This window comes from Euprymna scolopes, chromosome 36 (genome assembly GCF_053919585.1).
Source record: "Euprymna scolopes isolate OS-2025 chromosome 36, ASM5391958v1, whole genome shotgun sequence".
In the NCBI taxonomy this organism is placed as follows: domain Eukaryota; kingdom Metazoa; phylum Mollusca; class Cephalopoda; order Sepiida; family Sepiolidae; genus Euprymna; species Euprymna scolopes.
Genome location: NC_136517.1, coordinates 470948 through 486838, shown reverse-complemented (window position 1 = coordinate 486838; position 15891 = coordinate 470948). Strand labels below are relative to the sequence as shown.

Sequence of the window (15891 nt, the reverse complement as noted above, 5' to 3'; positions counted from 1 at the left end):
CTTTTCAAATCCCACTTTTCCGATCCTTGTGTCACATTATCCCTCCCCCCCCAAAAAATAAAAGGCATTTTCAATTGTTATTCTATTGAAAATAGTTTTCATTTTATTTTTTTCCAAAAAGATTCTTATATATATTGTTTATATATTTTCAGATTTATGCTAAGCAGTGATGCATTTTTTTTTACTAATGTTTATTCTCTGATGAAAAGTGCATATCTTTGAAAATTCATGGATTAAGGTTTTTTTCATGATTATAATTCCTTGTGTGAATTTAATGGATCAATAAATATTATTTATTTGATTTTATTTTATCATCTCTTTTTCCTATTCTTATATATATATATATAAATAAATAAATAATAAAAAGTCTAAATTCCAAGATGTTGTTCATTTTACTGTTTATTTCTTCTGCATGTTAAAATGTTCAATTCTTGATAGCACCTGTTTCGTAGCATGGAAACAATCATATAATTATTATTTGAATATTTTCCGCCCTGAATCATCAAAGAATAAGAACTCATTAACTTTAAAAGAAAATAAAAAGAATATGGGCATGATTACATAAATAAAAAAAAAAAAATCCAAAAAGTAGTTACAATTGTGTTTTATGATATTGAGTCATAACGAGTTAGGGTGGAAAATATTCAAATAATAATTTTATGATTGTTTCTGTGCTACGAAACAGGTGTTATCAAAAATTGAACATTTTAACACGCTAAAAGAAATAAATGGTAAGATGAACAACATTTTGGAATATGGACTGTCATTTTTTTTTTTTTTTTACAAGGTGGTCACCACTTATCAAGGCCCGGAAGTCACTCAGGGATAAGGGTTATTGTAAGTACAGTATGTTAATGTGGATATTTAAAGTGTCTACTTAAGGGGACGGTTCATCAGGAATTTGTTTACATTGGACTTGAAGACATCCAAGTTGTAGTCAGGAGGGAAGCAGGCAGACGGAACAGAGTTCCACAGGCGTGCAGTTCTAAAAAAGAAGCTTTGTTCATGGAATCTACGTTTTGATTTAGGCATAGATAAAGAGTGGAGAAAGTTTTTGACAGTGGATTCAGCTAGATGGGTGTTTTTTGTAAAAGATTGGCGAGGGGGGACCAGAGATTGGAGTTCAGATGAGCACCTGCCATGGAAATCACGATAAAACAAAGATAAGCTTGCAACGTCTCTTCTGTGGGAGAAAGGTCGCAGGGAAGAGAAAAGGGCATCCCCCACTAAGCCACGAAGTCTATTTTGTACTCTGTCAAGGCAGGATAGGCTGTTTTTAGCAGCTCCTGCCCAGATGTGGCAGCAGTATTCCATCCTTGGACGTACTTGGCTTTTATATAGATAGAGAATTGCATCAGTAGTGAGATATCTTCTGGAGCGGTAGAAAGATCCCACCATCTTTCCAGCGACCTTGGCAACAGACTTGATGTACGTGTAACCTTTCAGATCAGGAGTGAAGGTCAAGCCCAGAAGCTTGTCAAAACATGGGACTTCTCCTTGACGAGAGCCATCCATTTCAATTGATGCCAGATGAAGATCAGAGCGTTGATGATGTAAAGATAGGAGTTTGGTTTTAGATGCATTAAAGCCACGTCTTTCCCCACTGAACCACTCGTTCGAGATCAGAGGAGAGAGAATCAGAGAGAGCTTTGTCATTCACGGCCTTTGATGTGTTGCTGTAGATGGTCGTGTTATCAGCATAGATGTCAACAAATGATTTAAGTATGTGTTTAGGGAGATCATTGATGTAGATCAGGAAGAGAGTTGGGTCTAGGATGGACCCTTGAGGGACTCCAGCATTAATACTGCAGGCCCCTGATTTTTGTCCATCAACCACTACTCTTATGAGGCTATCAGAGAGAAATGATTTAATGATAGAGAGAATATTTCCAGTTATACCGTAGCTGGAAATCTTGTGAAGTAGGCCTTTATGCCATACTTTATCAAAGGCCTTTGATATGTCAAGAGCAATTGCCCTGGAAAAGAAGCCTTTGTCAAGAGATTCACTAATCCTATGAGATATAACCTTTAGCACATCTGCGGTAGATCTTGCAGAATGGAAACCATATTGCATGTCACTAAGAAGGTTATTTCTGCTGAGGTGGTTGACTATTTCTCTATTTAATATGGATTCCAGCAACTTACTCATGACACACAGGAGACTTATTGGTCTGTACTGAGAGGGAGATGACTTATCACCTGAGTTCTTAAATACAGGGCATACTGATGAGGTTTTCTAAGGTGTTGGAAAGCACTTCTCCTTAAGGCAACGTTTAAACAGTTTCGTACATATGGGAGCAAGTTCTGGTTGAAGCTTTTTTAACACTATAATTGGGATGCCGTTAGAGCCAGTAGCTTTACTGGAATCAAGGTTCTTGATTAACTTGGTGACCTCATGCACAGATATTTATATGTTACCTAGCGTGTTCTGTGTTATAAGAGGAAATATGGGGAATTGATGGCCTTCGTTGCATAGGGTAGAATTAGCTGCAAAGGTTTTGGCAAATAGTTTGGCCTTGTCTGACGCTGACGAGATGACCTCTGGTCCGTTGATAATGGTTGGGATAGAACGCACACTTCTGTTCAGGATCCTATTTGTTATTTGCCAAAACTGGTGTGAACCAAGCCGCTGATCAGCTACTTTGGATTTAACAGACTGGGCATATAGCTCTCTTGCATTTTTTATTACTCTTTTACAGTGGTTGCTGGCAGTCCTGAAAGCAGCTTTAGTCTCAGTGCATCTATTACGTTGGTAGCTATGGAAAAAGTGATTTCTGTGCGCGATGGCAGCAGCACATTCTGGGGAGAACCATGGGTGGCTGTTAGGTTTTCATTTATTTGTATATGCTCTGTAGTTATATTTAACATACATTGAGCTTTATAAATAAACTAGTGGGGGGTACCCGGCGATGCCCGGGTGTCTTGAGGTAAATCAAAACTCCAGGGGGGGGGGGTTAAATAATAAAATAAATGTTTTGGTAGGTAAGTATAAGAATCGAACCCGTACCTTTGAGTTGGAAATTAATGTGTGAAAAAAAAAAAAACCTGCTAGGTTAACCATTGACCTACGGCGACAACAGACAATGTTAAGCAGGTTATTTAACTATAAAAAGAGGCATGCGCAATAAAAGTTAACTCTGCTGCTTCCATTTGACCTAATTAAGAAGGTCAAATAGAAGTCACACAGCGCTTGGGTTTGTTTACCCAAATTTAACTGTTTCTTTCCCCCACAGATGTTGGGGAGGGGTGTCTGATCAAAGCTGATTGCTTCTGGACTTTTTCCCAGCGGAATGCGAGAAGACGTGGTCTGAGTTTAGTTTTACATATTTATACTAAAAAGCCCAATCAACAAGCGAGAAGCCAAAATAGCAATAATTTTGTAAAAATCAACGTAAATAAATCTATATGCTACGCGCTTTCCTAATTCCTAGATATTATGATATAGGACCTATATACACTGTTTTAAGCGATAGTAACAACCCCGGGAGCGCGTGCGAAAGAAGCCTTTTGAAAACATACACGAAATGTTCACACACATTTTGCCTTTTATATATATAGACTAGCGGGGGGTACCTGGCGATGCCCGGGTGTCTTGAGGTAAATCTAAACTCCGGGGGGGGGGGGGAGGGCTTAAATAAAAAAAATGTTTTGGTAGGTAAGTATGAGAATCGAACCCGTACCCTTGAGTTGGAAATTAATGTGTGAAAAAAAAACGGGTGACGTTACCCATTAGGCCACCGCGACATACATTTGAAGTTATTTATTGAACTATAAAAACAGGCGTGCGCAATAAAAGTTAACTCTGCTGCTTAAATTTGACCTAATTAAGAAGGTCAAATAGAAGTCATGCAGTTGTTTACCCAAGTTTAACTGTTTTTGTTTTTTTCCCCCAACAGATGGACATTTCCCGGCGCAATGCCGAGAACGTTGTTCGTTGTTAACTTTGAATTAGTTTCGCTTTTTATACGAAAAAGCCTCATCAACATGCGAGGAGCCAAAATAGCAATAATTTTGTAAAAGTCGACGTAAATAAATCTAGATGCGACGCACTTTCCCAAATCGTACATATTATTATTTAGGACCCATATAAACAGTTGTAAGCGATCATAACGACATCAGAACCGTGTGCGCGAAAAGCTTTTTGAAGACATACACGAAATGGTCACACACATTTTGCCTTTTATATATATAGAAGGGTTGATATAAATAAAGGGTGAAATATAATTGAATAAGCATATTTTTCCCATAAACATTATATATATATATATATACACAGTGCCACACAAAAGTATTGGCTATATTACATTTTTGTTTATAACTAATTAGGGGTCAAGATTTTACCTAAAATTTGGTCAGTATATTCTTATTGCTATTATAACTTATATTTGGGGTAGTAATTGCAAAATCAAAGTTTAGAACGTTTATATTTAAGGAAAGTTAACGAAGTATTAGATACATTGATTTAATATTTGGTTGCATAGTCTTTGTTGTGTTCAACAGCTTCCAATTGCTTTCTATAATTGCACACACGTTTCGTTTTTTGCAAAGATTTACACGTATTTTGTGCCATTCTTCTTTGCAGAAATCTTCTAGTTGTTGAATATTTTGTGGATTCCTCTTGTGAACATTGATTTTCAATATTTTCCACAAATTTTCAATTGGGTTGAGGTCTGGAGACTGATTGGGCCAAATAAGAACGTCAATTCTTTGGTTACTATGGCAGTATGTTTGGGATTATTGTCGTCCTGAAACATTAAATTGCTATTATATCCCAACAAGTCAGCAGATTGCTGGAGGTTTTTCTCCAGAATATCCCTATACATACATCCATGCATTCTACCATTGATGATTTCTAATTCACTGTTGAGTGAAAAACATCCCCATACCATAATCGAATCACCACCAAACTTCATTGTAGGAATGATATTCTTTTTGTTGTAAGCGGTACCATTTTTTCGCCATAACTGTATTGCTGTGTTTCTTCCAAAGATTTTGATTTTCATTTCGTCTGACCAGATTACCTTGTTGCCAAATTTTTGTGTTTTCTCCTCATATGTTTTAACATAATTCAAATGTGATCTGACATGTTGATGCTTAAACATTTGTTGGAGCTCCTGAAACAAAACCTGTACGATTTAGAACTCTACTGATTGTATGTTTGCTCACATCAATCCCAGCTTCTCTGAGATCAGTTTGAATTTCACCACGAGTAACAAAAAGGTTTCTTTGTTGTACCTTTCTGCTAACCCACCTTGATTTTTTTTCATTTAATTTCCTTGGTTGACCAAATCTTGGAAGATTTGCAACAGCTTCACCAGGGTTTTAAAACTTTCTAATAACGTTTCCAACTGTACTAAGTGCTAAGTGGTTTAGAATTATTTTAGAAAAGGAATTTTTAAATGTATCCAATACTTTTGCGTTTGTTAATTTATATTTTTCCTTAAATATAAACTTTCTAAAATTTGATTTTGTAATTACTACCCCAAATATAAGCTAGAATAGTAATAGGAATATAGTGACCAAATTTTAGGTAAAATCTTGAACCCTAATTAGTTATGAACAAAAATATAATGTATCCAATACTTTTGCATGGCACTATATATATATATATATATATATATATAATACACAACATTCTTAAACCTAGTTATTGGTTAAACATAATTAAGAACAGTGTGAAATAATGGGAAATACTTGGATTAGAAAGATTATGTAACGTCAATATTTTAAGAGGTGTTGGTATGAAAATATCAAGACAAGATCAGAAGCACTCACATACTACAAGTTAAATTTCTGGCTCGAATTAAAACAAGTTAAAAGTCTAGCAATAGGGTTCTTTATCATAACAAAATATAAACAACTCATTAGTAGAATAGTGGCGCGATTTTAAAATACTGTTTTTCTTTGGTTTAAGAGTAAAAATGAACCATAATGCTTGAATTTGGACTATACATTTTAATTCTCGTCAGAAATTAGTTACGATTTTCCAGTTTAAAGGCCTAAGAAAACACTTTAAATATTCGCACGTACATGGCGACAGACATTTTGTATTTTACAATAATGGCCGGAAACGGTGTTTACATCACAGACGTCGATATACGAAAGTAATTTGAAGCTTTTAAATTGACGGGTAGAAAGTAATTTCTGACTAGAATTAAAGTTTATAGCCAGAAGTCGCATAAAAAGATTAATTAGTGTTCCTAAATTCAATTAAATCAGTATTTTCGACTGTGCCATTATTGTATCAATAACCAAGAGAAAAAAAACAAACTATTTTTTTCTTACACACGCCCGTTATAAAAAAAGAAAGCATTAATTGTTTTTTGTATGTAGTAGATTTTATTAAAATTCTAGGTAATAATTTTTTTTGCATGGTCATCACTTTTTTTTAATCCATTAAAAAAAAAAAAAAAAAAAAACGGTTTACGAACACATTACCCAGTCACCCACTAAATACGTAAATATTATTCTAGAAATGATTTCAATAAAAATCGATTTTTTTTTAATATATCAAAAATCAAGAAATTGAAATGCCAATAAAATAAAATAACAATATTATTAAAAATATCGATTTTTTCTTATTTTAAAAATTTCATCTCCACATGTTCATAAAAAAATAATAGAAGCTTTTTAAATGATCCATTCTTTAAACTAAATTGTTCATAAATACAACATTCAATGAATAATATTTCTTTTTCCGTTTGTTAAATTAAATACGGTGCAGATTTAAATGAAGAAAAATAAATTATAAAATAGCTTAAAATTGTAAACTTACGCGACATTAACTAAAAGAAAGAAAGAAAAAATAAGATAAGAAAAATAGAACAAAGACCATGAATTAAATCCCAATAATTAAAAAAAGTTTTCGAATTAGATATTTATTTACGGCTGAAGTAAATCTAAACAAAGATTTTTAAGTATCTTTTTTTTTAAATGATTTTTCATCATTAACTATAAAATATAAATAATGAATCTCTTATATAAAGAAAATCAAATCAAAATGAAATTTTAAATTATATTTTTCGTTGATAACTAAACGTCTCCCTTTGTTTAAGTTTATACTGGCAATTAAACAAATAAATTATTATTCTCGAAAAGTTGACTAAAAAAACAAAAATAAATAAATAAAACGGATTATTTAAATAGAGATCTTATGTAGATGTATTTGTTTACCACTGTCAAAAACATCAGGTAACATGGACGCGTACGACGGACAAACTCGATTGTTAGCAACAAGAAACCAAAGCGATATAAAAACTCAAAAAAAGTTATTTATTGCAATTTTGACGACTTTTAAACGGATCCTTAATTGGAAACATCTAAAATACATAACAGCCTATTTATTTAAGAAAAAAAAATATTAACTGGAATATATTGGGTTATTTATTTATTTATTTCCGTTTGAGTAAAATGATTTCTCCCTTCGTATGCTTGTTTGTTAAAAGAGAAATAAATAACGTACGCTCCCTCACGGTGAAACGGTAATTATTCCTTTTTTTTTTTTTTTTTTTTTTATAATAAAATAAAACTGAACTATTTTTTTATAATTAAAAAATTAAGTATTTTATATAAATAAATATAATAAATATTTATTTGTGAATCTGAGCAGGTAAAAAGTTGAAGTTACCACATTAAGTCACAAAAGTTTAGTTATTTATTTGTGAATTTTATACTTTTGCAATAATTATTAATAGACGTGTGTAAGTAAATGTTTGTTTGTAAGTAAATTATTAAAATATACTTCGAGAAGAAATATGAAAAGTATCTAAAAACGGATTACAAAGATCTGTGCGATAGCAACAACACTCGTATTTTTTACACATCTTTCAGCAAACAACAGTATGTGAGCCATTAAAGCTCATTTATTTTTTTCTAATTTGAACAATATACCAATGAAAATGGAAAACATCAAAATATGGATATATAAAAAGAGTAAATCAAGTTTTTTTTTTTTGTACAGAAAAAAACAACAACTTATTTTTCAGACAATAAATGTAGTTTTATTTGGTTTACGATTTCCCCCTTTTCCGCAATTGTTTGCTACGGATGTGCAAAGGAGTAACTAAACATAGATTTCATTGTTGACATTTTTAATTTTGTTATTTTTGTTTGATAAATTAATTTAGTAAATTGTAAATTAAAATTTTTGTGTCTCCCTGATTTCTAGCATATTGATTTACTTATAATAATAATTTAATCAGCAGGTAGTATTTTGTGTTTTTGCTGGAATTTCTTTTATTGATAATTACAGTGTACCATACATATCACGCTTAATAGTAGTCAAAACTTCAATCCTTTACCCTACAACAGGAGGAAATACAATAAAAAATGCTGCGTAGAAACCATTGCATTCAAACTAGGCCAAATAAAACTAAATTTGCTAGAATATTTTCGCAGTACAGGTGTGTTAATATCATAATATTTGAAAATATACAAATTCAATGTTAACATTTTTTAAATATGACTAAAATGAATAATTTAAATTGAATATATAGGAGAGTGGGCTAGAAATAAAGTATATAGACCTATAAAATAAATTTTCTTTTAAAAAGTACACTAATAATATTTATACATAAAAGTTTTTATTTTCAATATAAAATGGTTCATGTTTCGTATTAAAAGAATAAACATTTATTTTTTATTATTTAAAATTAATATAATTAATAATTAATCATAAAATTAATGCTTAAAAATCAAGAATATTTGTCATTTGTTAAAAACTGAAAGAAAAAATGGCATTTATTTGTCAAAGTAGTTTCCTCATTTATAAAATAAAAAAAAATCATTTAACTTGTATTTATTTATGCTAATAAAACATTGAATAAACAAATCTTGTATTTATTTATGCTAATAAAACATTGAATAAACAAATCTTGTCTGTCTTTTTTACTGCTGTTGCTAACGAACTTTGTAAGTGAAATAAGCTAAATCATACGGAAATAAGTAAAGTTTTGTCACTTGCTGGAAATGTTCAACAGTACACTAGCCATTTATTCCCCCTGTTTCATTCGACACACTCTTTTATTCCGGAAACAGTAAATAAGTCTAATTATATATATATATATATATAGAAAAATAAGTTTTAAAAGTCCTTAATTTATGTTTTTACATACATAATTATGTCTTAGGATATTTTATCATTTGCAAACAAAAATAGATTTTTCTATGACAATAAAATTGTTACAACTTGTCTTATCGCCTCTACGTGACTTACACATTCTTTAAATTACTATTAAATTAGTATTACTAAATTGATTATTTATAATATAATTATTAATAGTTATATAGTTAATTTATTATAGCAAAAATGCAATAGAATAAAATAAGTCAATTTTTAAACATCATAATTTTTTAATCTACTCTAATGCATATTGATTTCTTTGCAAATAATTTAGCCCGTTTTAATCTTTTCACAAAAAAAGAAAGAAAAAGAAAAATTACTTTGTTACTTTTCGAAATTTGATAGGAATTTAGAAGTATTTAAACTGTCGAATAGAAACTTATTCAAACTGGTTTTAAAATTGCGTGTATCAAAGGAGTGAAAGTTTGGAAGGCTATTTATTTCCAGTAATTTAATAGAAATTGTAACAACAATACGTTAATAACTTTTTTTTTAATTTTAGAGTCACTTGAATTGATTAATTAGTAATCAAACAGTAATTTAATTTAACTTAAAAACCCTATTTGAAAAAGTAATAATTTGTAAAGAAAGAAAAGAGCTTTAGTTTAAGTGAAAATAAAGATGACTAACTAGTTTAATATAAAAATTAAATATCTAGTTTTTTTTTTAATTGCCTAAAATTATATTTATTTGATTTTTGGATTTTTTTTATTAGAGTTAAAAATAATTTGTAGTGTTGACTGTATTGAAAGTTAGAAACGATGTCGTAATTCGGTATTCAAAAAGCCAGCTCTAATTTTCGAAGTCGGCGGGAAGCCATGTTAGGTCGGGTGTGAACCCCGTAGAATGAATTCGACCATTCAAGATGGCGGCCTCATAGAGTGATCGCGTATTCTCTCTAGCTACACTCTATTCTTGTCCATTTTTTTAAAACATAGGTACTAAAAAACCACAGCTTCATTACGGACATTTTCAGATTTACAATTTTTTTAATTCAAAAGTGATGACTCGGTTACCAACTTAAAAAAAGATTTTCCAATCTTTTTTTTATCCTTCTAGGGCTCCATGTGTGGCGGTGTTTTGAAAAATAACCTTTTTTTTTTTGGAGAGAAGGGAATTACACTTACATGTGCAGTGTGTCTTTTCTGTTTTTAATTTAACAAGAGAAAACTAAGTATTTTCCAACATTTTGGAATGAAAATGGCTGATACTGGCACTAGACGACGTGTTAAACTGTATATGTTGAATGAGGATCGACAATGGGACGACCGAGGAACTGGGCATGTGTCGTCCGGCTATGTTGATAGATTGAAAGGGATGTCTCTACTTGTTAGGTCGGAGACCGATGGTAAGTATATCCTATTTATATCCATTAAATAATTTCCCATAATCTATATTATTAATCCAAAAATCATCAAAATGATTATAACATTGTATTAATCCATTTTTATTTACCGATATTTGTCCAAAATATGAATGCAGTTTTCATAAAGCTCATGCCATATCTCGATCATATTTCTTTTATTAAAACCTTATATTTTAACTCTTATTTCTTTATATTTATTAAAAGATGAAGGAAGTTATCTATTTTTTTAAAATATTATCATCCCTTTTTATATTTCTACCCCCTTTTAAATCCATTACTTAATTAGATGTATATATCCGACGTTGCTCGGGAATGATTTAGGTTCTTTGGTGTTTGTGCTATTTTGATTTCTTTTTTTGTTTGTTTTTAAGATATGTTAAAAGTTAAATCTAAGTATGTTATTGTTTGGTCCATAAATTTGTTTAATGTAAGTTAAAAAGCCTCATGTTAAGAATGGCTTTCTAAATAATGTGACTTTAACTGCACATGTACTACTATTTCCTATTTGAAATGAGATTTTAGACAGTTAAATTTAACTGTATCGTTTAGTTCATAAAATTAAGGTAACGTTTTAATCTTTATTACTTTAATTATTGGATGTAAAAAGCTTCTGAAAATTTCTATTTTTCGAAGATTTGCTAAGAAGTTGAAAGCCTTCAAGGTGCTAATGCACTTACTGATCCGCTATTTTTTATTTTTAATCGTATTTCCAAGTTTAATTAAAGTTGGTACATGGACATGTTTTTGTTTTTATTCAATTGTAAGATTAAGGTACAGAATAGGTACAAAACCCCCTCCCCATGGTAAGAATGGCTTTTTAAATAATAACGTTATTTCAGCACCACGGGTCAATAAGTGCATGGCATGAGTACCGCGTTCAAATTTCGAATGACTTATTTACGAAAAAACAGATCCATTCTGGTGAATTTTATTTCGTAATTAAATTATTATTTTTTTGGTGCTAGTGCAGAGAGTGATCCACGCTATTTTTAAAATCGTATTTCTAAGTTTAATTAAAGTTTTAATGATGTTTATTTATTCAATTGTAAGGTTGAAGTACAGAATAGGTACAAAACACCCTCGCCTCCCCATATTAAGAATGGCTTTTTAAATAATAACGTTATTATTTATGTCCGGATCACTCTCTGCACTAGTACCATTTTTTTTATTATTGTATTCTTCCTTTTAATAAATGATCATTTGATAGTAAATAAAATATAAAAAAAACCTAAGTCACAACTAGGCGATAAACTCTGACACGAAAAGTTCTCATTGGGTATAAAACCAAAATTTAGGACGAAAAACCGAAACACTGATTCGTTTGTGTACGTTTTTAGCGTCCCAAATTCTCTTTTTTCCAAATTTATTTTGTGATACTATTTTATGTTTTTAGTTTTATAATCACATTGCAATTTCAGATTAGATTTAATTTCATATTGATTTATCTTTTAACATTTATTTTTTACCAGGTTTTAAATTGGGATTTAATCGTCCTTCCTGTTTCTCTTAGGATTACGAATCCTTTTAAAAAATTTTTTATACTTTAATTATTTTCCCCTCATATTAAAGTTAGCAAAAGAAAAGAATCTATATTAAATCTGAAATTTTATAAATATTTGCTTTGTTTCAACATTTTAAATCGCAATGTAATTTAAAAAGTACGAATCGTTTTTAAAATGACGTCTTTTTGGAGAGCAAGAATTTTGAACCCTGAAATAGTACACGATGAACGTTTTCATGAGAAATTCAATTAAAAAAATACTCCCCCCCCCCCCTCAAAAGAATGCCTAAAATTTATGAAAAACAAAAGTTAATCGTCAATAAATGTATAATAGAAAAAAAAGATCATCTAAGACGAACAATTTTGTTTTATTTACAAAAAACTTAGACGGGTTTTCCGCCATTTTATTTATTTTAAAATTGAGTAAACAAATATCTTAAGTTCAAATTAAATTTAATAAAAATCATTTTTGATTTCAAAAATATTTTAATGATCACAATTATAAATAGTTAAATTTGTATTTTCTAATTTTTTTATGAAGATCACTTTTATAAGCAACTAAATTTTAATTCTTTAATAGTTAGTTTTTATTAATTTCCAAATATCTTTAAACTGTTAAATTAAAAAAAAAAATGCAAACATCACATTTATGGTAAAATTTTAAAATCTTTACAATAATATATATATATAAATAGTTATTTTAACTGCTATAAAACTCGTCACTGTTATAAATTTCTATTTGATGTGTATGAAATATTTTAACTCGTGTGTGTGTGTATATATATATATATATATATATATATATATATATATTACATCTCTTTTTTATATTTTTTACCTTGTTATAATTCATTTATCGAAATCCTATTTTTTAATATTTTTTTTGAACGTGCGTGTGTGCACCAACAAAAATGTAGACATCTCTTTTCTTTCCACGTCTGTTTTTATTTTTTATGTTTAATAAAATAATGATTTAAAAAAATACTCATCTTTCCAATTATATCGAAGTTAACCATCAAGGTTAAGTAATATACGAAAATAAACAAACAACTTGATAAAAAGCGGCTTACATTACCTCTATTAAAAAAAAAATAAGAGCAACATCCATTAATATCTATGTAGCAGTTATAATAACCAAACTTGTTTTTATGGAATCTTTTTATTTTTACCCTCAGGAGTAAAGTTAGTTTAACTTTAATCTAACTATAAAGTTTAAAATATTTAGTTTTGATTAATTGAGGATTAGCATTAAACGTGATTTTGAAATTTTTTTTTTTTTTTTTAATTCTTGTCGAAATACTGCTGCAACCACCACTGCCACTATAATGAAAACTCCCTCTTATTTGAAGGGTCACAAATTTTGAAGAGAAAAGGCACATTATGCTTTATTTAGTTAAAACAAATTTAATTTTTTTTTTTTGTGTGTGTGTGTGTGTATTATATATATATATATATATATATATATATATATATATATATATATAATGTTTGAACTTTTATTTTCTCATACTTAAAAAGGATCCTTACGGCCAAAATCAAAATCGCGTTTATATTTTCATGTTTTTGTGGTAATACTGGAAAAGCTTTGTTTCTGAAATCATGAACAACTGGGTTGAAAATAGGGATTGGTAACCCTAATTGATCTTGAAAGATTCATGTGTGTACGTGTTGGTTTTTAGGAAAAGTCTGTATTGTTTTTATTTTTATAAAATTATAGAAAGATTTTGCTAAAAAACAAAAACTAAATAACTCTCCTTTTTATCTTTTCTTTAAAAGGAATTTATAAATAAGAAAAATAAAAAGCTTTTTCTTTTCTTTTTTACAATAGCCAACAAAACAAGAAGGGTAAAAAAATAAATGCTACTAAAGATAAATTACTTTTCTACCTATATGAATAAGTTTTCAGTGTTTTAACATATTTAAGGCTTTTATTTACTTTGAAACAAAAGTAATATCAAATCTTAATGAAAAAAATAGCGGTCGTGTTACGGCCATATGTATACTCGATAAGTGCTCAAAAAACTAAAGTTAAACAAAATACTGGTAGAACATATTTTCCTACGATTTGCGACATTTATTGAAGGTGTTTCTACCAGTATTTTGCGTAATTTTCGATTTGGAGCGATTATCGAGACTTTCCAGATGATCGTCTAATGTCAGCCAATATATATATATATTTTTTTTCTGACTTAAGACTCGTCACTATTTGTGTTTCAAGGTAAATAAACGTTTTAAAATAAGTTAAAACACAACTTATCCAGGTAGATGGAAGAATAACTTATGTTGCTTTTGGTAACGTTATATATATATATATATATATAGTCATATATATATATATATTTATTAGGCACCGCCAAAACTGGGGGGAGGGGTAGGTAAGTACTTTTTGATGGACCGTCTTTTTAAAAATCTACCAAAAATTAGGTAATTATTACAATCAATACGAAATTTTCAGCAATTAAGAGAAGAATGAACTTTATAACAGTGTACTTATTTTTCGTAAACGATATTTATTATTTATATATTTTTTTTTTTTTGCTTACAGCCCCCCCCCCTCCTCCTTGTTTGGAGGGGGTTCCAAATATGCTTAAAATAGTCATCTGAAACTGAACAAAACATTGTGTTGTTGTAAGGGACAGGATTGTAGATAAAAAAAAAATTGTTTGCATACCTTATTTTGACGTCTGAATATCCGAACTTCGATTGTGTTTAATTATTCCGCTTTTGAGTTTTGGAAGTGTGAAATTCGGTGAATATGTTAAGTAAAATAATTAAAGTTAAGCAAAACAAAAAAAAAATTTTTTTTAATATTTATACGAAGAAAGCCATTTTAAAATCTTTGATAAATAAATTAACAATTTTTTTTTTTTTTTTTTTTTAGCGAGGCGAATAATGCATGACCATTATTAAACAGGGAATGCTTTGAAAAATCGATACAAAAAAAAAAAAATCGATAAATATTATGCCCTTTGTGTTAAAAATATTATTTTTTCGATCCCATTTGAAAACGTTTTCCGCCTTTCGACTACGGTGGACCAAACGCGCTGAAATAATATTTTTTATTTTGCTTTAAATTGCCCCCTCCCCCTTTTGGGAAGCCTGACCCCCACACACATACACATTAAAAACCAAACTCATACAAATGGTCACCCATCTGGTACTGACCAGCCTCAGCGTTAATAAATACATTGAAATTTTCGTCACTGAAAAATAAGTTTTTTTTTTTTTTTGGCCTGTTTGGTCTTCCGTAGTTTGCTTTTTATCAAGTACAAATGTAAACATTGTATCAAATCGACGCGAAGTAACTGGTTGCCTATATGAATAAGTGAAATTATTTGAAATCCAGGTACTTATAATATTTTTGCATATTCTCATAGAAAATCACCCTAAATCTTAGACAAAGAAATAAATAAATTAATTTTTTCAAAACACCCTTTTTTTTCTTCTTTTTTTTTTTTTTTTTAACTATTTATATACGTTTTTTGTGCAAGACAAAAAATGTTAATTGTTAACTTTTGGGGAAAATTTAGCATTTCAAATTTAATTAAAAATAGAAAAAGTTTTACATTATTCTGCTTTCTATATGAAAAAATTTGGGGTTTTCTCTTGCTGTAAAAAAAAAAGTTACTCAGAAATAATGAATTTTAATAAATGTAATTTCGTTTTAAAAAACAACTTGATTTTTCGGCCACATATATATATATATATATATGACTTTGTTTAATTAATATACGAAAGTAAAATTTTATGCATAAACTTTAAATATTTACTTCAACAGTGCTCAATACATAAGAGCATATATATGGCAATTAAGCTACACAGAATATTCCGCGTTTCATTCTCGTGAGAATTTGTCAGGCTTATAATTGCCATATATATTTTTATAACTTATATATATGCCAC

At 29.5% G+C, this 15891-nt stretch overlaps 1 protein-coding gene across 4 annotated transcripts in view; it reads left to right on the top strand.

Moving 5' to 3' along the window:
- Positions 1-7167: 7167 nt before the first annotated feature.
- LOC145260273 (serine/threonine-protein phosphatase 4 regulatory subunit 3-like) overlaps positions 7168-15891 on the top strand; it is a 100836-nt gene continuing 92112 nt past the window's right edge. Inside the window, exons 1-2 of one of the 4 annotated variants that reach the window (XM_080118108.1) lie at positions 7168-7481; positions 10181-10469. In XM_080118108.1, the coding sequence (XP_079974234.1) occupies positions 10316-10469 (154 nt within the window). In that variant the 5' untranslated portion in view covers positions 7168-7481; positions 10181-10315. Of the gene's footprint in view, positions 7482-9863; positions 10470-15891 lie in introns of those variants that run through there. The other 3 variants (XM_080118110.1, XM_080118107.1, XM_080118109.1) reach the window with 3 other exon arrangements.